This window comes from Vicia villosa, linkage group LG7 (genome assembly GCF_029867415.1).
Source record: "Vicia villosa cultivar HV-30 ecotype Madison, WI linkage group LG7, Vvil1.0, whole genome shotgun sequence".
NCBI lineage: Eukaryota > Viridiplantae > Streptophyta > Magnoliopsida > Fabales > Fabaceae > Vicia > Vicia villosa.
Window position 1 is genome coordinate 104,200,947 of NC_081186.1, and position 25,911 is coordinate 104,226,857.

Here is a 25,911-nt window from a genome sequence, read left to right on the forward strand (position 1 = left end):
TTCAAACAAATGATTGTAGTTTTGATTTTCCCGTCTAATTGATTAAACTGACTGATCTGATCTAATTTTGATTAACATACATGTTATCATAAATACCAATATTAAAGTTTATTACTCTCCAAACAAACAAGATTCTAACATTGTTTTATCTTGAAATCCTTTATTATGAACAAAAGGATAGTTGAACCTTAACTAAAAAAGTTGGACAGCTGGTGAGGAACTGTAATCTCATGCATATCAATATTCACTTTCCTTTGGAACGGTTGTCTCCATTGCTACTATTTGCTACCTTTAATTAACAATCACTAAATGGCTAATTTGCATCCTTTTCCTTTGCCTATTTTTCGCCACAAGTCACAATCCAACCTATAGTAATGTATAGTAGACTTTATAAGCTAAGATCAAGACATGTGAAAGTAAATCAATTAAGAGCATTAGAAGTCACAAACATGGTTGAAAAAACATTGTCTTTAATTTAGCCACGGGATGTAAAGAAACTCATCTAAGTTTACTTTGATTATGGCCACAAACTTTTTTCCCATGACCTAAAGACTCCGTGAGTATATTGAAAATTTCATGTTCTCAATTGCCTATATATATTTGCTATTAATCTATCAATAAATCATGGCAAATATATCTTGCCCTATTGAATTGGAGCCTAGGACTTTGAGTGGAGAACAACTAACTCAAGCAAGGGTATATAATATCATTCTTCACAAAGCTTTCTCACTCATTTGGTTTGATTTGGTGGTTTGATTTCCCAAATAAACATCCTAATGTTGATGAATCTTCATGTTGATAATGTTTGTTGTTTCATGTAGGAACTAGCTGCTGAGGTGGTTCAAAATATGGAACCAAGTGAAGCATCAACTGTGTTTTTTGAGGTATGATTTTTAATCCGGGCCGGCTAAATAATCCTATCTCACTTAAAAATCGAGAATAAAGGTAATTTATATATAACACTCGTACACGTCAATTAAACGAAACGTCTTTTTTAATTGACAAAACTGCAAAAATTATCACACTTAAAAATAGATAATATTTAATAGTCTCAGTGACGATGACTTGAGATCGATCCGAACAATTTGTAAACTATTATATTATTCAATAATAGTATTTGTTAGTGAATATTTTTTAATACTATATAAGTTTCATTAAAAATATTGTTAAATTGTAAATCATATTTTGTTTTTGTTTTGAAGGGGATTATGCATCCAATAAAGGAGGTCACACTCATGGATGAAAATAAATGCAAAAATGAGAAATTAATTGATTTCACAAAGAAGAAAGAGACTCTACCTTATGATGAGAAAGTTTACCAATGCCAATGTTCAAGTTCTACTGAAATCCCTTTTTGTATTGTTGGAGAAAAAGAGCCCCTTTCTGCACCATTTTGATTTTTGTGTTGTTTTAGCTGTTAATGGTGTTTATTTAATTATTTTATATGCCAATAAAATATTCCTATGTTTGGCCAATTTTTTGTTTGAAAATAAAATAACTAGACAGTTATGATTATTTCATGAAATAACTTTTCTTGTTCTTTTTTTAATATAAAAAAAGATGTGGTTTCTGATTTTTTTTTTTTCCATCATTATAAGTGTATATATAGTTTAAAGTCACACAACATTCTGGGCCATATTGCGTTTTTAGATAATGGGCTTTCCTTGACGATATCCAGTTATTTGAGATTTATACATATCACCCATCAAATTATACACGCCTTCCTCTATGCTTTTACTATTATATCTTTGTTTAAAATTATTAATTTTTAAAAAATATGCGTTTTTACTGGAAATTCCAAAAAATATCAGATCTTTAAAAATTTTCATGAGTTTTTACCGAAAATTTTAAAAAAATACAAGATATCTTGAAAAAATTACCGGATTTTTTGAAATTTCCAGTATTGTTTGCAAAAATAAAATGAAATTGTACAACCATAAATTTGAAATTTCTGGTACATACCGGAAATTTTAAATTTATGGTAGTACAATTTTATTTTTTTTTGCAAAAAATACCAGAAATTTTAAAAATTCTACCAGAAAATTCATTCTTCACCCCCACTAACTGTTCAAGGATAATTCTTTTGTGATAAATTAAGAGAATTGCTTATTGCACTCTAAATGGTGGAAAAACCAAAATCAGTTACACAACGCCTCACCGTTTCACTCTTGTTTCTCCGTGGATTTGAACCGGAGCTCTAGATACCAATTGTTAATGCTCAAGGTGATGAAGAAAGCAAAAGAAATATTATATTCTCTGTAAATGACGACTACAAAAGACTGTGAAATGATTAGTTTTAAATGCAGCTACAACTAGTCTATTTATACACAAAAAACTAGAGTTGTCACGTAGGCCCTAACAAAAGTAAACTTAATAAATAATTAATAACTAAGTAAACAAAATAAACTAGAACCCCAGAAGTTGAACATACTTCTGGGACGCAACATCAGAAGCTTCCGCTTCTGATTGATAATAAATTATGACTAACAACAGTTTCTGAATATTAATTACTTCAAATAGTTGATGACTCGATGACTCGGTATGGTCTCTCCTAGCTTAGAGTCAACTTTCTAGATAATGTATTCTTATTTCTTACATAGGCCTCCTCCGGGACTAATTCTTCAAGAATGAACTATCACGACACCATTTTCTTATTGTACTTTGACATCATATTTAAGAAGGAAATAAACCAGAAACATTGAGGGACATTTTCCACACACGATGTCAAACGATCGATGATACCTCTCATTTTAATTGTTGTTTGTGGAGATCAATCTAATTATGCACTCCGATACAACAATTTTTGTAATACACCCAATGTTGTTATAAGATGTACCTCCAAACACTGAGATAATCAATTTCATGACGATCGTAAATGAGAATTTTAGAATTTTAGAATAGTAATTGTTCTGGACTGGGCCAAGGTTAGGCCTAACATAGTTTTCGGCCCAGTAAACCTCAGAGGTCCACGTTCCTCCGTGACCCTCCTACGCACCCAGAATGCCCACTTTAGGCGTGCTCGGCTGCCCCATATCCTCGGTACATATAGCACCCGGCATGCTCGGCACTAACATTCCCGCGAACACCTTCGTTACCGAGGACCTTGCTCCGCGCAGGGCTCTTTCATATCCAGCCCTCCGAACAATACGGATTCCACGTGGCTCCTAAAAGACCGCGTCTCCCTTGAACTTCGGAGCGGTTAACCAGGACAGAGGGCATGCACGCACCTCCGATATTTCCGCTCAGGAAACCTGGCAGTCTCCTAGTTGGGCTTGGGAATCCAACCCAATAGCGAGATCATGGCCCAACGCTGGGGGCTTTAAATACCCTCTTTAACTAGAGGGTCAGGTATTCAATTCTCTTCTAACCTTAGCTAGTACTTGCTCTCCTTTGCTCATCTACTAACTTTGGCATCGGAGTACCTTGCAGGTACACCCCCCCTCTCACTTCACGAAGACCAGCATCCGAGCAGGCCTTGACGATTCTTCTGATCAGGTACGATCAGTAATAAATTGCATTAGATCGGGTGCATTTCGTACAAGAGTGCATCTATTAGTTAGACTTTTTTTATTTAACTTTTGGGGCCATCCAATTTTTTGTTGGCTGGATCTCGACCTTTACCAAAATAAAAATTATAAGAATTTTAACAAATTTAAAAAATATGTTAAAAGAATGATAATACCAGTCTTGAAAATTTACATAACCAAATTTAGGAATATAATATAACATATGTTATGCCTACAAAACGATAGTGAAAGGAAGCTCCCAATCCCATAACAACAGCAACACACACAAAACTCACAGTCACAAATCACAAGTTTCTCTCACTCACTCTCTCACACCCTCCATTCACATTCATATAACACATCACACACTCATAACACAAAACTATATCTTATCTCCTTCAAGTCCCCACAATGAGTGAGCAGAAAACAGCTTCTATAGAAAGCAGTGGCACACTCACTATGAGTGGCCCCCTCGTCGGAGCCACCGAGAAAACCATCCGGCGCCGGAGAACCGAGGCGATGCAGCTGATTCTTCGAGCTGTATGCATGGCAACCTGTGTTGTTTCATTGTCATTGATGATCACAGCCGAACAAAACAGCTCCGTTTCTATCTATGGATTTCGTTTACCTGTTCATTCCAAATGGTCTTTTTCTCCATCTTACGAGTAATTTTCCCTCTTTCATTTCCTCTTCTAGCTATTATTCTCTATAGTTACGCGCAGAGAATATCTGCGTGTTTGAGTTCTAATGTCTCTGTCCAACTAGCAACGGACTTGTAGAACATATTTTTATTATTATTATTATTATTATTATTATTATTATTATTATTATTATTATTATTATTATTATTATTATTATTATTATTATAGTTTTGTCATATTTTATGGCAACAATTTCTTAGGACCGTGTGAATTTTTTTAACAGATAGGTTAAGGACAAAACTGACCATAAAAAGTGGAGGCCGGGAATGTGTATGAAAAGTCATAATGACATTTGAATGAACAGTTATAAGTCCGTGATGGAATCTCTTCTTTTAAAAAAATAGAATTTATATGATTAGTTTAACTTTTATTTCTCTATCAAATTCTTTTTTCTATGTTTGTTTTGTTTGTTCCTTTGCCTCTTTTGTCTTTATAGATTATAGTAAATTTTGAATTTGCATCTTGCTTTTTTTGGGGGTGATTTGGACCACAATACAGTACTAATTCTTGAGTCCATAGGAAAGACATCTCTTTTTATTGTTGAAGGGAAGTAAAAAAAAAATAGAGATGAGTATCTTTGAGTAGTAAAGAGACTTCGAAAAAGACGCATGTGTTTGTGTCATGTCAGTATTCGTGTTAAATACCGACCGATACAACATTGATACTAATGATTATCTTTAAAATATATATATATATTTTTAATTATTATCAATGCATACGTGTCAAAGTCGATATCGTGTTTGGTGTTTATGAATGTGTTTGTGCTTCATAGCTATTGGCTGCATGGTTTTAAGTTTTAAATTGTGGTGAACAATAGTAATTAATGCAGCAATATTGCGGGTATGATAATATTTGCAACATTATTGAATCGTAATTGTAATGTGATATAAAATTTTAAATCACGTATTTGACCGCATGAGATAATTGAAAGTTGACTATGTTATGTTCTTCCATGCTTATCGCAATAAGCTTTGCAACACCCGCAACATCTTCCGCAATCATAATTTGAAACCATAAATTGAACTTTGCACTCAAATATTAACATGCTATGATGTTAGCTTTTGATTTTATTAGGATATGATTTTAATTTAATATTAAGCATATGGTTCTTGATTTTTATGTTGGGCAGATTTATTGTTGGGGTTTCTGTAGCTGTTGCAGCTCACTCCCTACTGCAACTACTCATTGGCACATCAAGGTTTCTTAGGACTTCTTCTGTGATTCCTTCAAGAAACCACGCATGGGTTCTTTTTGCTGGTGATCAGGTAATGAATGTTCTTATTATAAAACTTATGTTCTAATAACACTTAATAACCCTTAAATTTGAGACTAACTAAGTGTTTTTATAGCACTGACACTTCTGAAAAAAGTGTGTCGATGTCAGAAACCAGCACTGACACTTGTGATTATACGTTTAGTTTATTTATTTTTCAAATTATTATCAATATCGATATGTGTTGGTGTCGTATTTTCGGTGCCCGTGTTTCGTAGCTAAGTGTTACTTAATTTTGTGCTAAAATTGTAGGCTTTTGCTTATGCATTGATGAGTGCTGGATCTGCTGCATCTGGAGTAACCAATCTGAATCGGACAGGAATTAGACACACACCTCTTCCAAATTTGTGCAAACCTTTGCACAAATTTTGTGACCATGTTGCCATCTCAATAGCTTTCACTTTCATCAGCTGTTTCTTGCTTGCCACATCTGCTGTCCATGATGTAATCTGGCTCACTCAACACTGAATGAATTTCTTTGCATAATGTAACATATAATCTTAAACTACCTTGTAGAAAATGTTCTGTCTCTCAAATCATGTTATAAATTATGTCTATCCTCTATTTTAGTAACATGTATTGCTGGTGATGGTTTGTGATATATGTACGTACTAGTTATTTATGATATAATGAAGCCATACTTATTTATATAAAACTAATTTCTGGTGATGGCTTGTGATATAAGCTTGTAGATTTTTTTTTGTTGCAAAGTCTCATTCATTCAAGAGAAAACAGAAACATGATGATCCAACAAAGGGAAGAAACCAAACCAAGTTTTTGATCCTACATAGTGGCCTAAGCCAACGAGAGAATGCACGCGCTTTTTTATAGGCGCGATTGAGGTACAAGAAGTTACAATCCTTAAAACTGTTACACAAAAAAAAAAGGCAATTCAAGACTATAAGCTCAGGCATCTCTGAGAAATTCCCGAGAAATCGAGCCCATTTATGCAATCAACCATTGTGAGTGCATCCGAAATGATGGTCTTTTCGTCTTTTCCTGTCAACACGCAAGCCATAGGCGACAATTCAACACTTTCTTAGATGTCCAACACATAGGTGTCAATTGGATTGATTTGACCCATGGGAGGCGCCAATTCAATTGACTAGCCTTCTAAAAAGTCTAGTGCATGCGTCAATTTGACAGACTTTGAGTGTTACGCGTGAATTTTTTTATCTGAAACATGTGTATTTTAAAAATGAGTGGAAAAACATGATTTTTTTTTTTATTTTTTTGTTCGAAAACATGCTTATTTTAAATGAGGCGGATACCGCACAGATATGACACAAATACGGATATCATATTTATTAAATGAGGCAGGTAGTAGAGCACTAACACTCGTGTCCACGGGTACCCATTACAATCGCTATATACGAGAGTAAAATTTATGTCAATATTTCTAAAATATGTTGTAGGAGATTTGTCATTTTACTCATTTGCCTTTGATTTTGAATCGAAACATGTTTTAGAATTTCTGTGTGCAATCTACATTATGATTTCATCATCTTTTTCTTGTTTAAATATTTGCAGCTTTCGTCCAATCGATAGTAGTGTAAATTTATGAGAAAAACAATTTTACACACACATAAATACACCTATGGTAAATTTGTTTTCTTTCAAACTTTTGAAGAACCCTTAGTCACTCAACTTTCTTGTTTTGTTTAACTAGTTGCTATTACTCCTAATACATATGTTATGTCCCTTTCATTTGAGTTTTCTCAAGTAATAGTAATTAAAATGACAATTGAGCTGTATCATTAAATAGTCTAGAGTTTCATATCTATTAGTGACCAATTTTATTCAAAACTAGTTTAAGTGTAGGATGCAAATCCTAGAAAAAATACAAATAAATTATGGTATTTTATAACGCAAAGCAAGTATAATGATGATTGTTATCACTAGAATCCAAATATGATTTTGATATTTCTTGGAGGAAGATACACATAATCCAAATTAGGAAGTCACGTTTTTGTTGACAATGTGTCTCTCTTCATTCTTGCTAGCAAGGATTGATTGATATGGAAAATTTCATGATCTACACCATCTTCAATTACATTGGCCATTAGTCTATCTAGCTTTTGTTTTCACGAAAGCAACTATAGTTAATTGGCAGTATAAGCTCTTTTAATTTAAGGATAGTATAAATTTCTAGTTTTTTTTTTTGTCTAATATGTTGCTCTTTCTCTATATTTCATAAGAATTGTATATTTATGGACAATATTTGGTCAAATGAATGTTTATACTTAAGAATAGAGAGAGTAAATCATGAATGTACAGCATACTACATGTTTATATATATATATATATATATATATATATATATATATATATATATATATATATATATATATATATATATATATATATTTAAATTACTTTTATATATGTTATAAATTATTTTCATTTACTAAAACAATTCATAAGCAATAAGTTTAAAATAATTATAAAAAATATCATAATTTATTTAGATTAAATCTCTCAAATAGTATCACAAAACTAACAACAATAAATAAACTCATATAAAATCATCCAAAAAGACTCATAGTTACAAATATCGGCAACAATAAAATGTGTCTTATTAAACTGATTTATTGATTATTATGTAGAAGCTATTATAAATAAAAAATTGGTGATTTTGTTTAAATACCAAACTTCATCATATTTGAGTAAACAATCATTTGTTAGAAATTAAAATGTCTACTTTATAAATATAGTTGTTATGATTGAAAAATAAAGGCTCAATTATCACATTTACACAAAACAAGACACAAAAGCCAAACAACAAACAAGATGACAGATAATGTTTTTAGACTAGGCCGGTGTTTCATTAGCTTCATCACTAACTATGAGTGTGATGCGCATAATGTAGGATCATGAATAATCTATGAATCTTAGTAATTTGTACTCTGAAAATATAATTTAAGAAATTGAAAAGTAAAAGAAATTTTTTTAAAAAGCCAATATTTTAACTATTTATCTAGTTTGAAAGATATTTAATGAAAAAAATTGATGAATGTCATTATTATAAATTGATTATCATTATAAAAAAATTGTTAATTTATCATATCAACCATTTATTTATATTAATATATAAAAATAAATAAGCATTATCGATTGAAATTGAATTCTATACGCGAAGTTTACACCATTTAACTCAACTAAAATATATATGTTAAATTTATAGATTTGATTCGTCGAACATGTTCATTTTATCCAATTTTTTTTTTACAAACAGATCGAAATTTTAGATTCATACTCTCTAATGTATTTTCTCTAACTGTAATATTTGCGAGGGTAGACATCCCTTAAGTTTTTACAGACAGGCATTGTTCGACCTTCTTTTTTCCAAGGCGACCAATATTTAATGCCTGCATCATCATTGGTATCTCACACTCCACTTTTTACACGCCGAACATGTTTGTTTGTCATTACTAAATTGAATTATCTCTCATCTTATAAATTAAATCAAATTATTTTATTTATTTAATAATTATTTATCTAATTTATATAATAAATTAAATATATTAACTATTCAATTAATTTAAAAAGTAATTTTTTATCATAAAATAAACATGAAATTACTTTGAATTTCAAGTCACAAAACTCAAATTCAATATGATTGATAGTTATCAACATTGTCGCTAACCACTAACTTACATTCCAATTCAATGGATATTTTCTATATCTCCATCTCACCCAATCAAATAATATCCTCTCTTAAATCTATTGTTTTCACTTGTGTGGTTTTAAGGAGAGTTAAGAATATGTTTGGATGGAGAGTTCCGGTAGAAAATGATGAGTTACTTTTATTTTTAAATTTTAAGTTACTATAAAATAATTTTTAAATTTAAGATACTATAAAATGATTTTTAAAATGAATTAAGTGAGATTGATTTGTTATATGATTAATAAAAAAATTTAAGTCAGATTGAGTTATGGTAAACTCTAATTCTATTAGGATATTAGAGTTTGTTAATTCATTCAGATCATTTTTCATTTATATCCCCACATATCTTAATTCTCATAGTGTTGGGTATGAGAAAGTATATTGAAAATAAATTCAAGTCTCATATTAATTAAAGAAGGAGCTTGTAAAAGGTATATATAGAGTGACATCTCTCTCGCCTTACAAACCAGTTTTATATAAATAAGTTAGACTCAGTCACAATTCTAATATGGTATCAAGAGCCTAGTTAAACCATGTTCATGTCATATATTATCCGATGTGAAATAATTAACACGCTCTCTCACGTCCACGACTAGAAATTTGGAGCATGGGTATAAATGGTGGGTGGTCTGATAGCGGAATCATGATAGCTATTGACCCAACACATCTTAAACTTGGCTTTGATAGGGTTCTTGGACAACCACAATGGTCCTCGGCCAACCATTCAAAAGGAGTTTTTTAGTCAATCTAGAACCTTTTCATCACAATAAAGCTAGCTTACAGATGATTACAGGCAATCCTAGTATTGCTTGTAGAATCTATGTTCTATTAACGGTGATATTGGTGGTCTGAGGTCTGTCTCATTTGGGTGGAGCATTGTAGAGTGGGTTCTTTTTCTTAGACTTGTGTTTTTCGTTAGCTTGCTAGTTATTTTTTTCCTTGGTAGTTTTTTATGCTTATTCCTGACTGGTTTTTTTTTTCTAGGCACTTTTTTGTGATATTAATATATTTGATTTCTTGTATATTGTTGGATTTTTAAACCCTTACTTTTTCATATTAATATATTTATTATTTTTTCTTTTAAAAAATTATTGTAATTATGTAGAGAATAATTATAAATGGAAATAGCTGATGGCGCATTAAAGGTTTAGTTGAGATGGTGAATGTTGGATGGTTATTGAGATAAAGTTTGTTGAAAGCGAAAAAGATACTCCTTTTGTTAATTTAGGGTGAACCTAATATGGTAAGTGTCATTGACTGCTTCTTCAAAGTGTTTTTAGTGATAGTCGTCATCAATGTTGTCATGGGTAAAGATTTGTGTCATATTTGTCTTTTTAAAGTATGAGAGAAACCCATGTTTCTTGAATCACACCTCTATGGTGTGACCCAGATTGTTGGAGTTTGTGTAGATTTTAACTCCACCACCTCTACCAATAAGGTAGTTTCTTGGACTGTAGTTTGTTAGGCGACCTCTGTTGTAGGGTTTGTTGAGATGAGCAGAGAGATTGTCTTTTTTAAGGGGACTAATGTGTTATCTCGTTGTATGAGCATGGAAAAAACTTTGTTGATGTGTAGGAGTGGGTGCATTAGCATAATCTAGAATCGGCTGAGAGCGTATTGCTCGTTCAATCTTTTGAGGAAATGAATAACATAGTCATTTTCCTGGTATTCTTTGATGATGGACATGGGTTGACATGCACATTTGATGTTGCAGCTGCAAGAATAGGATAGAAGATTTTGATTTCTCACCATAGCTTCTTGAGAGTGGTGAAAATATTGAGTGATGTGTTGGTCTTCTTGCTTAAGGTAATTTTTTTTTGAAGATTTGATGTGTGAAATATTTCACTTTGGTGGTACTAATCTTGAAGTTTTTTTCATATTTTTTGCGATGTGTCAATCTAAAGGAAACTTTCAAGGATTTCGACTTCAATTGAGTTTATAATCCACACCATTACCATTGTATTGCAACAATCCCAAGCTATTGATGACCGATATGAACTTTTTGGGCAAATTGGGGCTCCATCTATGACCATTATTTTGTTCTTTGAACAAAGTGTTACTTTGACAAATTGTGGCCAAGAATGATAGTTTGAGTTATTTAGTGATAGAAAGACAATAATGATGGCAATGTTATCGCTAGAGGGCATATAAAAAAAATCAATCATATAAGTTTGATAGCTTTGATTAGGGTTTAGTTTTGTAACGGTGGTGTTGATGGGGCCATTGGTGATAGATAAGGGTGTTGGTTACGGTGGGCATGATGAAGATATTGATTTTGGTGGTGGAGAGGGTAGTTCGATGTATATGGCACTATCAGTAGTAGACACCGGCGAAGAAGAAAAAACAAGGATAATGAGAGATTTGATTAAACTTTGATGAAAATGAAAAAAAAACGATAGTCTAGAATTGTGAACCAAAAGGAAAATAGGATAAAAAAGAAATCTACAATATCAATAATTGATTCTTAGACTTTAAAAGCCAGTGACATGTATATTATATAGGCCCAACCACAATAACTATGGAAAATAATAACATAATTATGGAAAATAATAACAGAATTATATCGTTACTCCAAATCGTTTTTGTTTATCTATTACTTAAATAAGTGATTTTCACACCTTTTCTTTTTGTCTTTTTTGTGATTTCGTGGGCCATCGCTTGTTTTGATTTCCCATATTTCTGTGGTGTATTTTGATTTCTCGTCTTTGTGCGGGTATTTTGTTTTTCCGTTTTTGTGCGGTGTTCATTTGTTTCAGGTTAAAAGATTAGTTTCGATCTAGTGCAGATTCAATCAATGACTTTGGTGTCGTCAACACTACAGATCCGGAAGCATGAATATTTCGGACATCTCAATACAGTCAATATATTAATATTTGTAGGTATATGCAATTTGTCGTTTTATGCTATTAACATAGATGTTGTGGATTTGTTCGCAGATTCATCATTTTTGTTTTTGGCGATTTTGAATTTGTATTGCAACGATGTACTCTATCGATTTGAATGAATGAATATCATTTATTTTCTGTAAAAAAAAAAAAAATCATATGATCATCATTAAATTTTTTTTTCAAAGTTCTTAAAAAAAATTATAAATATTTATATACTTTAACTCTATTATAAAAAAAATTTAAAAACATTGAAGTCAGGAAAGTGGGCCAAGTTCTGTACGGAAACTAAAAATTTCAAAGCTATGGAAATTACCAAACACACGCCTAGTGGAAGTGAAGTTTTAGAATAGAAAACAAAAAAATAAAAAAGACACGCCCAGTGGGACTCGAACCCACAATCGCTTGATTAGAAGTCAAGCGCCTTATCCATTAGGCCATGGGCGCTTGTGTTGTTAAATGCATCGTCTGTTTTCAATATATATATTTAAAATGTGTAAAGTAGTATAATGATGGCTCAATTTTTAAAGACCTTCATTCATGTAATAATTTAAACCAGCATAACTATAATTCAATATATTGTGTGTATATGCATGACACAAATATGCCTCAATTCAATATTTATTTGATTCACAGTCTCACTAAATATTTTAACTATCTAAATGCATGTCTTTGTGAGTGACACAATAAATATTAGGATTACTCTTTTCACAATACAATGAAGAACTCTACACAACTCTCTCATCGGAAATACTCTAGTAGCATAAAACAAATTTGTAACAAAATATTTTTACTAACTGATTATCAATATAAAATATATTTTAGCGACACAACGAAAAACTAAACATGAAAGAGATTTATTTTTGTAACTTACCATTTCGGTTAGGGGTGTTCATTGGTTCGGGTAAATCCGAACCAAACCAGAATCCGAACCAAATCATGGTGTTTGGGTTTGATATTTTTTCAGTTCGGGCAAGAACCGAACCAAACCAATGAAATCCAATGATAATCGGTTCGGGCATCGGATTTTCAATTTTCTACCCGCAAACCCAACCCAAACCAACCATAATTAATTATCATGAAAATTACTATGAAGCATTCAACTTCAATAAGAAAAAAATAAAATGTTGTGTGTGGACAAGTTATACTATTTTAATTTGTTATTAGAAAATTGATAGTGTAATATGATAAATGAACATAAAGTTATGAAACATATTTATTATCAATTAATTCAAGTGACTAGTTATAGATTTAAAAGTCTTAATCTTAGATATTTTTGAATCTATTAGAGAATTTTTTTTATTATAATATTTAAATTTGAACACTATTAATATTATATTTTTTATAATATTATGAAAAATTAATTTTTGTAAATAAGTTATTTTTTAAAAATATTTTTGCATTTTTTATCTACCCGATCAATCCAACCCAAACCACCTGTTGTTTCTCGGATCGGTTCGGTTTGGGCTTTGTCGCAAAAATTTGTAAATCCAATCCAAACCAATCCATTTAATTTTAATCGGTTTGGGTATCGAATTCTCTCAAAACCGAACTAAACCGGCCCGCGAACACCCCTAATTTCGGTCTAAATAAAACAATCTTATAGTAATTCATAGTAATAGGGTTGTTCATGCAATAGTTTATAAAAAAAACTGAACTGAACTGTTTTGGACTGGGTCAAGATTCGGTCCAATCCACTTTCGGCCCAATTGATCTTGGGGGCCCAAACTGTTTCATAGCCCCTGAAGAGCCAAGATTGCTCGTCTATCCTTTGCTCGGCATAAAACACCCCTCGAGCTGTCGGGCGCTCGGCATGGATGCTCCCCGCTAGCATCCTCTCTGCCGAGGACCCTGCTCTCCGCGAGCATCCTCTCCGCCGAGGACCCTGCTCCTCGTAGGGCTTTTCTCATATCCAACCCCCCGAATAACGCAGAGTCCACGAGACCCTAAAAGACCGCGTCTCCCTTAAACTTTGGAGCGGTTAACCAGGACAGAGGGCACTCACGCACCTCCGATATTTCCGTCCAGGAAACCTGGCAGTCTCCTAATTGGGCCTGGGTGTCCAGCCCAAATAGCGAGATCATGGCCCAGCGCTGGGGGCTATAAATACCCTCTTTCACTAGAGGGTCAGGTATTCACTTCTTTCTAACCTTTAGCTTGTACTTGCACTCCTTTGCTCGTCTTTTCACTTTGGCAACGGAGTACCTTGCAGGTACACCCCCCCTTTCACTTCACGAAGACCCAGCATCCGAGCAGGCCTTGACGATCCTTCTGATCAGGTACGATCACGAACCAAACTAAATCTTAATTAAAATTTACTTAAAATGAAATAAACTGTTTCAATTTACTAAAAATCAAACTAAATTAAAATTATTGATTTAATATACCGTTTCGAAATTTTGAACTATACCGAACCGTTATAAGATAATTTATTTAAAACCAAACTATTCATAACCGTTAAATTATTTTAATTTTTTTAATAAAAAGATTAACTTGTTTTAAGTATTTTTCATTTAAATTTTGGTTCAATTCGAATTCAATTTTAGTCCGATTCATTTTCAAAACTCTATTCCATATTTTATCTTACATTCCTAATTTTCTAACGGAATATTCCTCAAGATCTATCAAGTTATCAACAAAAAAAAAAAAAAATGTATAGTGACGTATAATAATTAGAAAGTGATACACAAAACTAAAGATAATTTTATTCCTCAAAACAATGCTTATTGTAGAATAGGTACACCTACTACGTATACGTACCATCTAAAGATTTTGAAAACACTACAATGACAAATATCTAAAAGGACGTTGTAACTTGTAATGAAATATTCAAAACCTTACAACGGTATAATTCCCAAACGCAATTTCCTACCGTATTATTTTTTCTTCAAAGACGTTGTCTAGTTTATTTATTAATTGGGAACATTTCTTTTGACAATGCTTTTTTTCCTTTATTCTTTCTTTTTCTTTTTGTCCGAATCTTTTTATTCACCAACATAATCCATAAATCAAACGTGTAATATTAATAATTAATATGACACACCAAGTCAAATATTAAAACTAGTTAGAATTTAGGGGTGTTAAATGAGTATATCCGTCCTATTTAGACTTGTCACGTAAAAGTCAGAAAAAAAGAGACCGAGGCAAACATTATTAACGGTGCGACTTAAAATCTTATCTTGTCCCACAAAAAAAAATAAATGTGGAGCAAAGCAAGTCCATAGGTATTGTACCTTTTAAGCTTAAAAAATATAAATTTTTATGTTAATACTTGAGACCGAAAAAAAACGGGCGGAAAAGAGTAACCATATTTGAGGATGCCCGTCCAAAATCTTAGTCTACTGTAAAAAATTACGGATAAAACGGACATGCTGGACGGATTGAACTCGTTTCGCTACCCTAAATTGAAGCTAGTGGTAATTAACAAAACGAATTACTACTAATTACGAAAATGAAGATATTAGAGAATCTTAACACGCTAATTAATCAATTAATGTGGTACATACATAGCATAGATTAATTATGCAGAGGAAGTGGTCAAGAAGGGCTCTGAATGATTAAGATTTAGATGATGGTGATAGTGGAAGATGACATAAACGTATCAACGGACATAATTATTGACAATTTGCACTTTTAAAACTTACTATAAACAATGTTACTAATCAAGTATTAATGTTTAAATTGGTCATAACAACTAATTTGACAAACACAAAACGTGTATTTCTACTTCCTTTTTCTCCTTAAACTATCTGCATTTTCATCACACCATGAAGAAACATTCACAAATTTTCTATTTTTCAAAATACATTAATTATTGCTTTTGATCCTCAAAAACTAGATTTTTGTTGTAATAAAACTATCACATCTTTTACAATAAAAATAAAAATTAAATTTTAAACTTGAGTCGAGTCTAATCCAACCTTACAAAATTATAAATAATTGTAAGCTAATACTAGGGGTGGCAAAATGGGTCGTGGCCCGCGGGGCCGACCCGCCACCCGCCAAAAAATAGCGGGTTGGGTTGGGATTTTAGGCCCGCCGCTCGCCAAAGCTCGCCCCGCAAAAACCCGCCGCCCGCCATACCCGCCCCGCCAAAAGCCCGCCGCCCGCCAAAACCCGCCTCTCCTCCAAAACTCACTCTTTTTTTAGTTAATTCTAGTAATTTTAATTCTTGATGGTTTATTTTATACATTTATTTATAATTATATGTAATATTTTTTTAAGTAAATTTGTTAAAAAGTTGCTTTTATAAAAAATTGTTTTAAAAAATAAGTGAAAAGTTTAATTAAAAGGTAAAAAAAGCCTATTAATCTATTAAAAAAATATAAATAAAAATAGGCGGGTAAGCCCGCCACCCGCCAACCCGCCATCTTGGCGGGGCGGGCATGACTTTTATGCCCATTTTACTTGGCGGGCATGCCCGCCCCGCTCGTTTTTTGGCGGGCATAAGGCGGGGTGGGCGGCGGGCGGGGCGGGCGGCCCGTTTTGCCACCCCTAGCTAATACTCCCTCCGTCCCAAAATATAAGAGAAAAAAATGCATTTTTCTTGTTCCAAAATATAAGAGAAAAAATCATCTTTCATTTCTATCAAGATAAAATTAAATGCAAATTGCATTTAACTTACATTCTCTCTCATCATTTCCATAACCAACAACCAATTAGAATTTTTTAAAATTTTTCTAAAACACTTTATTTCAAGAAAATCATAAGTCAAATGAGTGTGTTATTACTTTTCTTAATAAGCGTGATTTTGTTTTTTTCTCTTATAATTTGGGACGGAGGGAGTACGTTCTCACCTATATTCAATAAATCCAAAAATTTTTTTTTTTTTTTATATACAGAATTAGAGGTAGTATTTGTCTAGACCCATTCAATGTATGGTTTTTAATTCACATCTTTTACCTAAAAAATTAGACATCTAGAGTGTCATCCAAGTGAACTAACAGTGACAACCTAATAGCTCTCACCCAAATAATAATAGTCTAATGGCATGAGTCTAATAGGTCTCACATAAATAATGATGATTAGATAGATCAAGAACCAAAAGAATATGTATCATATGGAGTAAACATGCTCAATTACATGAAAGTCCAGTCACGTTATTGTATAGGATTATTCTTGTTTGTTTTTATGTTTTTGCCAATTTGAGTGTATATGTTAGAGTTTGTTTGCTAACTTATAATTTGCTTATCATTCAATATTTGCGTGTTTGTATTTTATTCGCATTTGAGTTGTATTGTATCCGATTCGGCTATTTTAGCATTGTACCATTAAGACCCTTCATTACTCAATAAAATTAGAGAGTTGATCCATGATAGTATTCCTTTTTTAGTCTAACAAATTGCTCTTTTGTCGTTTCATCAGATGTGGCTTGAATCACAATTTAGAACTCTTAGATCAAGATTATGAGTGACTTGATTCGAATTAAGTGGTAAATATGATTCGAATCAGGAACCATGTAAAAATTGGGATTTACCTCTGGATGATTTAATTCAAATAAAAAAATAATCCTAATTTGAATCAAAGGTCTCCATGAAGCTAAATTTGGGCTCTGTTTAAATTGAATCGAATTAGGAATTTAACTTGACTTGAATCACAATATCTTGTGACTTGAATCATGATTTCTTCTTGACTTGAATCATAGCTTGACAAATCTAATTTTTCATCTTAGATTTAAATAGTTGTTTCTTTGATCCAACAACAAAAGAGTGAAACTATGTGGGTGAAACCCATAGAGAAAAAAATAACAATTTGTCCTCTCTTATTTACTTTTTCTATTCTTAGAACAACCTCTTATTTAAGTGCTAATGCTTGTTAGATTCACTTATTTTTGATGCATTTTGTTCATGTGCAATTTATTGTTGTTTTGAGTGAATTAGAGAGTGAGTTGATTAATCTTGCAGTATTTCATGATTAATCAAGCTCATGATATCAATCAATATCCAAGATCCATTTATCTAAAAATTAGAGAGAACCTTGTGTGTGTGTACGTCTTTCACCTACATCTAATTCCTTGATTAACAACTTGTGAATAAGAGTGTTTATGAGATTCCTTAGCATTGTCCATCATTGTCATCCTTGGTAACTTTTCATTATTATGGACCTTCATCTCTAAAGATTGAGTATTGAGGGAGATTAGTGGTACATTAGCGTATCTAATATTTTTGTGTGAAGTTTGTTGTTTGTAACAGGTGCAAGTATGATTTCTCAAATGGCATTTGGATTTTATTGGTATCTATCAAGAAGAGAGTTTCACTATACTCCATAGAATATTTTGACAAAGCCTCGTACAAATTCTTCGTAAGGCGGAGATAGAAGATGTCCAACTTCGGTGAGATTGTAGAAAGGCTGGTCGCAAACAAAGTTGGGAGTTGTCCAATCAACGCTTAGCTAATGACAATCGCTCAGGCAAGAAATCAGTGAGATCAGGTGGATTACAACACACGAATACTTGGAGCAGGTTATCATGGGTAACAAGGTTATTATATTAATATCTTAGGGGATCTTTTTTTGTTAACCGTGTGAGTATTTGCATCAAAAGAGGGAGTTATCGTGTGATAGTCTGTTGTAATCAAAATGCTTGTATCAAACTTATCAAAATAGTGAAAGATCGTGATTTTTTTGTGGTGGTTCTTTAACAACATTGAAGAGTGGAATAGGAAAAGCAAGGACGAACGCTGAACCATTATTTATCTTTGTGTATCTTTTCCTTCTTCCTTTACCTACTTTAATTTTCTAGCATTCATTAATATTGCTATCGCGTTAGTGCATTATTGCATTGTTCTATATCATTTAGGCTAAACCTTGCTTATGGAGATTTAATGTGTAAGCTTAGGTCTGCTTTGCTTTGATCTTATTGGATTATCAAAAAGTCAATAATGTCTTGAATGAACATCTATATAAAGTATTTTTTTTCAATCGTTTTGTTTAAAGCGACTTTGGTTATCTTGTAATTGACTTGCACAAGAAGAAATCAAATTCTAAGTGATATCTTGCAATATTTAAATTGGTTTAATTTATTGAGATGCTTTCAAGCTCTCTTATTGTTGTGTTTTGCTTCCGGGTTTCTTAAAATCTCTAATTTTGTTTAAGGGGCCTACTTTGTTTTTTGAAATTGTCTCTTAGGAGTTAAGTCTTTTCAACCCCCCTCTAGAAATCTTTGTGTCCATATTCTCACCGAACATTACATAGTCTAATAAGTAAGAAATTCAGTATGAACACATCGATCAAAAACCATATTGTGGCTCAGAATCTATTCTTGGAATCATTCGAAATGTCAAGGTGGAATATATTGTTCCACACACCGATAACTAGTATGGCTCGTAATTTCAACTCAATCTAATTTGGTTATTAGTTACACATACATATAACACTTCTTTCGATATGATCTCAATAATTACTTTAGTAAAGATAACAACATATTTAAGTACCTCGAACAGAGACACTAAAAACAAGGAGTTCACCCATCTTCCCCCGAGTATGATCATTGAAGTCGTTTCACTTAAACCTGATTATATTTTGTATTACTTTGGCATCAAACTAGGCATGACAACGGGGCGGGTCGGAGACGATTTTTACCTCCTCCAAACCCAAACCCGAATCCCCAATCAATCCCCGTTACCCGCCCCAAACCCAAACGGGGATGGGGAATTAAAACCCAAACCCGTCCTTAACGGGTTCGGGTTAGGTTCGGGTATCCCCGCCCCGCCACCATGTATTTTGTAAAATCAATTTTTTAAATAAAAATATTTACTTTTTCAAAAATCAAATTACATTATAAATAACAAAATAAAACAATCTCAAAAAATTCCATACATATATTTCAAATATTTAAAATAATAAATACAAATCAAATTATTAAAACATTAGCCACATATTTAATAATATAAATTATGAAATATAAATAACAATGTACATATTGAAATAAAGGGGCGGGTTCGGGGACGGGTTCGGGGTGGGTACTAGTGTCTCCATTACCCGACCCATCCCCATGTTTTCTAATCGGGGAAAACCCAAACCCGAACCCAAACCCAGTCAAAGCGGGTTTTCCCCGTCAGCTTCGGGACGGGTTCGGATGGGTACCCGTGGGTCTGGGTTTTATTGCCATGTCTACATCAAACTGTCTTTATGAGTATAATACCTTCATTTGGATAAGGAACATACAATAAAAGGAGTGATGATTGAAGCATTGGGCTTGAGAATTATTCATTTAGGTGATCTTTCTGGTTTCACACATGAACAATACATACACTATGAGGGCCTAATAAAACTTACCTAGCCCTCAAGATCCCATCAACATGGTAGTCACTATAAGTACAACTCTTCTAAATCCATATTGGGACCCATACATCATAATTTGTAACCCCGAAGACGTTTTATTGATGATGAATGATTAATACAATGGAACACTCCTTCACCAAAGAGGCATAATAGTGAAGAACAAGTACATAAAACACCATAAACTAGATGGAATGCGAATCAAAAGGCTTAAATAACTATAGAAATATTTTCTTGCCGACGACAAGAAGATAACTTCTCCAAATCATAATAAGAAAGTTAGGGATCATTTTGAGGAGCTCCCAAGAGGAAAAGATTCAAGAATGATGTGATAGAGCATTATTTCACTAGTTAGATCAAGGATGAATTGATACAAGGATGACCGTGACTTCTTAGAATTTAGGAGAATGTCAGAAATTTAGATCCTCAAAAGCACCTAAAATGGTTGAACTTCAAAATATAATATCAGAGACCATCAAACACAAAGTTCAAAGTCTCCCCATGCACCCTAAAAACATTTTCTTTCATAGGCTCTCTAACCTTACAGAAAAATTTGTCAAATCAAGGAGGGAGTTAGGAGATATGTTGTGTCCAAATTTAAAACAAATCGAATAGTCTCAAAAGTTTAACCTTCCTGCACAATCTTAGACAAATATGCCACAAGTCTTCCTGCACAAAACCTATATAAAAAACTTAAATTCATATATGTCACCTCTTAGTTGAATGTTTAAAACTATAATATTTCTCTCATTTTTAAAAATATATTACAAAAGAACATGCATATAGATATATCTAGAAGAAGTATTCACAAACAAGATAAGATATTAGAAAAGACCTTATCCGCTGGATCGAAATCTAAGAGTCACCGAATAGAGGACACAACAATAAATGAAAATGGTATTTCACTAATTTCACAACATTACACCACAATCCCAACCCAACCCTCAATTTTTTGGCGGGTGCGCGGACCGGCCCAGCGGATCACGACCGATTTTGCCACCTCTAGTCCATCCTAACAACTCTGGTGATAGGTTAAGGATTGACACACTTTGAATCTCACCATAAATATTTTCTAATAATTTTTTGTTACAAAAACGGTGTGCCACCTTTATTTTTATATTTATATTAAAATTAAACTACTTTTCACCATCGTCTAAATAAGCAACCGATATGAAATATACCTCAATAATACGTTTAAAATACGTAAGTTATATACATTTCATCACAATTGATACTATCAACTACGGTTAAAAGTATTACTTATATATAAGCGAAAATTTTTCCATTTTTAATACAGAAAAGCATTGACTCTCTAATGCAACTTATAAATAATTACACTCCAAACAACTTTTTGGAGTAGAATAATATCAATTTTTTATATAAAAAAGAGACCAAAATTAAATAAAAAATATTGACCCCAATATCTCACCATCATAAATTTATCATATGTTTAATCCAATGAGAGAAAAAGACATTTAAAAGTGTCAAACTTTTTTACAACTATACTTATAATATACACACTCATTTAAACATGAAAACTAATAATTGTACTTAACTTCCCTTTCAAAATCATCACACTTTTCTATCTAGCTAATGGTCACTAGCTACTAACTACAGCAAAAGATATCATTGAAAGAACACCAAAGTATATAGTATCAAACAGTGATGAAATTATTATTTCAAGTCCATTATTACACTATTTTGTGGCTGAAACTTATTCAACATTCACATTGTCCGTTTCTAGTAAACAGAAGAAGCCACCAAAGACTATGCATTGAGGAAAAAATAAAAAGAAAAGGTTGAGTTTCAACTTGTATTTGAAGTACTACCTAAGACCTTAACTATAAATTATAATAACAATGTTTGAAAATAAAGTGTAGCAGTAATAGTAATATACTAATACTATATATATATTACAGTAATGTTCCAATTCCAAAAGTAGAAAATTTGATGAAATTGAAAACAACCCATGATTTCAATCCCAAATGGGTAGTAAAAAATCATCAGAAAAAGTAGCGTAGAATTCAATTCCATCTTCGAAGCCAATTGAGGGAGTAAGAGGATGATGATAAACCCAGTTAGTACTATCAACCGAGTCATCTAGCAAAAGAAACTCAGAACCAGCTGAGTCAACAACCGAGTCATCTTCACCTTCATTAATTTTAGGAAGTTCAACAATTTGACTAAGTTCTTGTTCTTGTTGTGACTCGTCAGATTCAGAACAACATTGTTCTGTCACGTGCGCGACAGGTACATCAAAGTCAACCATTGCAGCCGCTGCTGTTGCAGCGGCTTGAATGTCACGTGGTGCTGACGTGGCAGGTATAGGAAGCATGTTGGAGATATTGGGAAAATTGAGGATTGCGGTTTTGCCTTTGATGGTTAAAGCTGCTACGTCGTGTGCTCTAGCTGCAGCTTCTGGTGTTGAGAATGTTCCGAGCCAGATTCGTGATTTTTTGCGAGGTTCTCGAATTTCGGACACCCATTTTCCCCAGCTGCGTTTTCTTACTCCATGGTAGGTTGGGTGTTTGTTATTATTGTTACTGTTGTTGTTGTCTTTGGGCTTTGTTGGGGTTTGTTTTTGGGTTGAATGTGAGGGTGGTGGTGAAGAAGATGAAGAGGTGGAGGAGTTTGAGGTTGTTGTCGTGGTGGTTGTTTCTGAAGAGGTTGTTGTTATTGTTGTTTGTGTCATTGTTTGATTATGAAATTATGGTTATTAGAGAATGATTATGGAAGAGAATGTGGTTGTAGAGAGAGAGAGAGAGAGAGTAGAAATAGAGTAGGGAGGACTAGGGAGAGAAAAAGAAGGAAGATAATGAATGAAAGAACAAGTGCCAAATGGTTAATCTTTTTGTAGTGAGGGAAACGCTCACTCTTATAGCGACCCTTGACCTAGCAATAATATTGTTCTACTTTTACAAAGAAAATTCTCTTTGTTAAGAAATTTTCATTCTCTAACTCTATAAATTAGTCTCTTCAATTACACGCACATAATAGCACATAAAAGGATCATGTTAACGAGTATTTTGAAGACATTTTTTAAGGATATCAAGGGTCTGTTTGATAAAATAGTAGTGGACTGTTAAAAATATTTTTAAAAATCAATTATTTCAATTAACAGTATTACAAACCAAAATTTAATTCAAAAAATGAATTGTGCACTCATTTTTCCCCACATGGTTCAAAGTTGAAACCATGTTCTGTAAAAATGTAATTTATAAACCACCTCACTGCATGTTCACTCAAGAGTTGAAAAAATGAAATCAAAATAGTAAAATAAACCTATTTGTCTGTAAAATATTTATTCTAACAACAAGTAGTAAAATCATGCAAGACAGCTCTAGTAAGGATGAAGCAGAGGAATGAGTCAATTTCTAGGACATAAGGTCCCACATAAAATGTAAATTATTGTAGGTGCAACGTTCATATATAAGACTATTAAATATGTGAAAAGGCCTCATAAGTCCACGTAGTCTAGTCTTTCTTTTTCTTGTGCCCGTTGCGATTAAATTGTCAGTTATGTTATCTTGTCCAAAACGCCACTCCTCAACTTGTTCAAGAAAAATTCTCTACCATTTTGCTTTTGATACTTTTCACCAGTGTTTTAAAAACCGGACCGAACCGGCCGGTCGGACCGGTCGAACCGGGAACCGGCCAGGTAACCGGTCTAGTTCAATAGCTGGATCGGGAATGTCATTGAACCGGTGTGAACCGGTCAAAACCGATGTAAACCGCTAAAATCGGGAAAACCGGCGGTTTTTGTGAACCGGTGGTTTAAATGCATTTTTTAATTTTTTTAATTTTTTTTATTTTAAAAAATTAAAACAAATGTCATTTTTACTATTTTAATTAAAAATAAAAATTAAAAAATAAAAAATAAAAAAAATAAAAATAAATTAAAAAATAAAAAATAAAAAAATGATTGTAGATGCGGTTGATTTTGTTACAGATGATTTTGATATTGAAGAAGGAGATCCCAATATTGAAACAATTTTTCTTTTATTGAAATTAAGTTTAGTAGACAATGGAATTATTTTTTTATAAATTATTCAATAAAATTATGTTGCGATTAAACTTTTGTTTATATTTTATAATTATGTACTATTTGATTGTGTGTGATACCTATGTATAAAATTTGAATTTAAATTATGAACTTGTGAATTTTTTTATAATATGATATTTTCAAAAAATATAAGTACTAGTTATATTTTGTAGGGACTGAACCATCCGGTTCGACAAATTTTATACCTATATAATTTTGTTATAACGACCGGTCTATTCAACCGAGTTATCCGGTTTAACCCGGTTTAGTCATGCGGTTCGACCAGTGACCCAGTGGTTCGACCAATAAACCAGTGACCCAGTACCCTCACCGGTTTGATGTCCGGTCCGATTTTTAAAACATTGCTTTTCACCTTTTCTTGTTCTTGTTAAATAAAGATATCAAAGTGCAATTGTGGGGATATATATGGGGATAGGTCAAAACTAAAATAGAAAATAAATTTCAAAGAAAAGTATGGAATAGGTCAAAACTAGAATTTTTTTATGAAAACGGTATGGAATAGAATTTTTTTTAACCAAATTATTAAGCTGAATACACAAATTTTAAAACCTATTTTTTTTATCCAAGAAAAGTGTGTGGAATTTTGTTCCTAATACCTATTCTGGTTCTTTGTCCGAGAATGACGATAGATTGCTGATAATCAAAGCTCGTTCTCCACATATAGTATATTCAGAAAATTTTAAAATTTTCAGAAATTTCTATCCTTTGACCGGAAATTTAAAATTTCTGATACCAAAAATTTTAATTATTCCGATAATCTCTCATCTCTCACGGTAAAAACGGAAAGTTATTCAAAAAATTTGGTAACCTCGTGAAATTTTTGGTAACAGCCTATAAATTTCAAAATATTCAAAATTTATAAGATTGTATACATACAAGCACTATAAAATGGGGGGTTTCAAGATCATCTCAAGGGGTGGTAAGTTAAATCCTTCTCCTTTTTGGAAGGAAAAATCAACCCTCTTCAAAATTATATTAATATTTCTAGATGACACAACATTGCTATATGATTTTTCAACACATATTCATTTTTATGGTTTTCTGTCTTTTCGCCCTCAGCAGTGAATTTTTAACATTAAAATATTCTGATACCAATATTTTCTCCCCTTTTATCATTACCTCCACTTCATTCTCAATTTTCTTTCTCTTTCATCACTCTTTTCACGATTTTCTCTTCTTTCTTCTGAACGTTCTTTATGTTTTTCTCTTCTCCTCACCTCTCGTCTCAATTTCTTCAATCATTCTATGTTCTAATCATTCTTGTTTTGATTTTTTGTTCTACCTATTTATATTTTTTTTGCATGTCTGATTTTTATTTTAGTTTCTTTTGAAGTTTTATGAATATTCTGTGATTTTCCATCTCATTGTATAAAAGGTTGAGTGTTTAGTGTTTTTTGTTCCATCAACCATGTAAAAATGCAATCTTTAAGCCTTTTTTCCATTTCATTAATATTTTTTTTACTGATTTTTGTATATATGGACTAATAGATAATGTTTGGTGTCTCTTCCTATCATAACCTCAAATGATCTATTTCTTCC

The 25,911-nt window shown here is 32.4% G+C and overlaps 3 protein-coding genes and 1 non-coding gene across 4 annotated transcripts; 2 read left to right on the forward strand and 2 right to left on the reverse strand.

Moving 5' to 3' along the window:
- Positions 1-569: 569 nt before the first annotated feature.
- LOC131618134 (uncharacterized) lies at positions 570-1,644 on the forward strand. Its single transcript, XM_058889399.1, has 3 exons — positions 570-696; positions 822-884; positions 1,203-1,644. The coding sequence occupies exons 1-3, from the start codon at positions 625-627 to the stop codon at positions 1,395-1,397; spliced, it is 330 nt and encodes a 109-aa protein (XP_058745382.1). The 5' UTR covers positions 570-624; the 3' UTR covers positions 1,398-1,644.
- A 2,090-nt stretch (positions 1,645-3,734) lies between these two features.
- Positions 3,735-6,159, forward strand: LOC131618133 (CASP-like protein 3A1). Its single transcript, XM_058889398.1, has 3 exons — positions 3,735-4,171; positions 5,337-5,472; positions 5,733-6,159. Exons 1-3 carry the CDS (start codon positions 3,918-3,920, stop codon positions 5,946-5,948), a joined length of 606 nt encoding a protein of 201 aa, XP_058745381.1. The 5' UTR covers positions 3,735-3,917; the 3' UTR covers positions 5,949-6,159.
- A 6,247-nt stretch (positions 6,160-12,406) lies between these two features.
- On the reverse strand, positions 12,407-12,479 carry TRNAR-UCU (transfer RNA arginine (anticodon UCU)). The gene has a single exon. It is a non-coding gene; the product is annotated as a tRNA-Arg (tRNA).
- A 9,251-nt stretch (positions 12,480-21,730) lies between these two features.
- LOC131618135 (ethylene-responsive transcription factor ERF036) lies at positions 21,731-23,143 on the reverse strand. Its single transcript, XM_058889401.1, has one exon. The coding sequence runs from the start codon at positions 22,999-23,001 to the stop codon at positions 22,285-22,287; it is 717 nt and encodes a 238-aa protein (XP_058745384.1). The 5' UTR covers positions 23,002-23,143; the 3' UTR covers positions 21,731-22,284.
- Between the last annotated feature and the right edge of the window lie 2,768 nt (positions 23,144-25,911).

What these genes read in the sequence shown, in the direction of transcription:
- LOC131618135 (XM_058889401.1), bottom strand. Translation starts at nt 23,001, where the DNA reads ATGACACAAACAACAATAACAACAACCTCTTCAGAAACAACCACCACG.
- LOC131618134 (XM_058889399.1), top strand. Translation starts at nt 625, where the DNA reads ATGGCAAATATATCTTGCCCTATTGAATTGGAGCCTAGGACTTTGAGT. An exon ending in AACAACTAACTCAAGCAAGG is followed by an intron (nt 697 to 821) that starts GTATATAATATC and finishes TGTTTCATGTAG; the next exon opens with GAACTAGCTGCTGAGGTGGT. An exon ending in CATCAACTGTGTTTTTTGAG is followed by an intron (nt 885 to 1,202) that starts GTATGATTTTTA and finishes TTTGTTTTGAAG; the next exon opens with GGGATTATGCATCCAATAAA.
- LOC131618133 (XM_058889398.1), top strand. Translation starts at nt 3,918, where the DNA reads ATGAGTGAGCAGAAAACAGCTTCTATAGAAAGCAGTGGCACACTCACT. An exon ending in TCTTTTTCTCCATCTTACGA is followed by an intron (nt 4,172 to 5,336) that starts GTAATTTTCCCT and finishes TATGTTGGGCAG; the next exon opens with ATTTATTGTTGGGGTTTCTG. An exon ending in TTCTTTTTGCTGGTGATCAG is followed by an intron (nt 5,473 to 5,732) that starts GTAATGAATGTT and finishes CTAAAATTGTAG; the next exon opens with GCTTTTGCTTATGCATTGAT.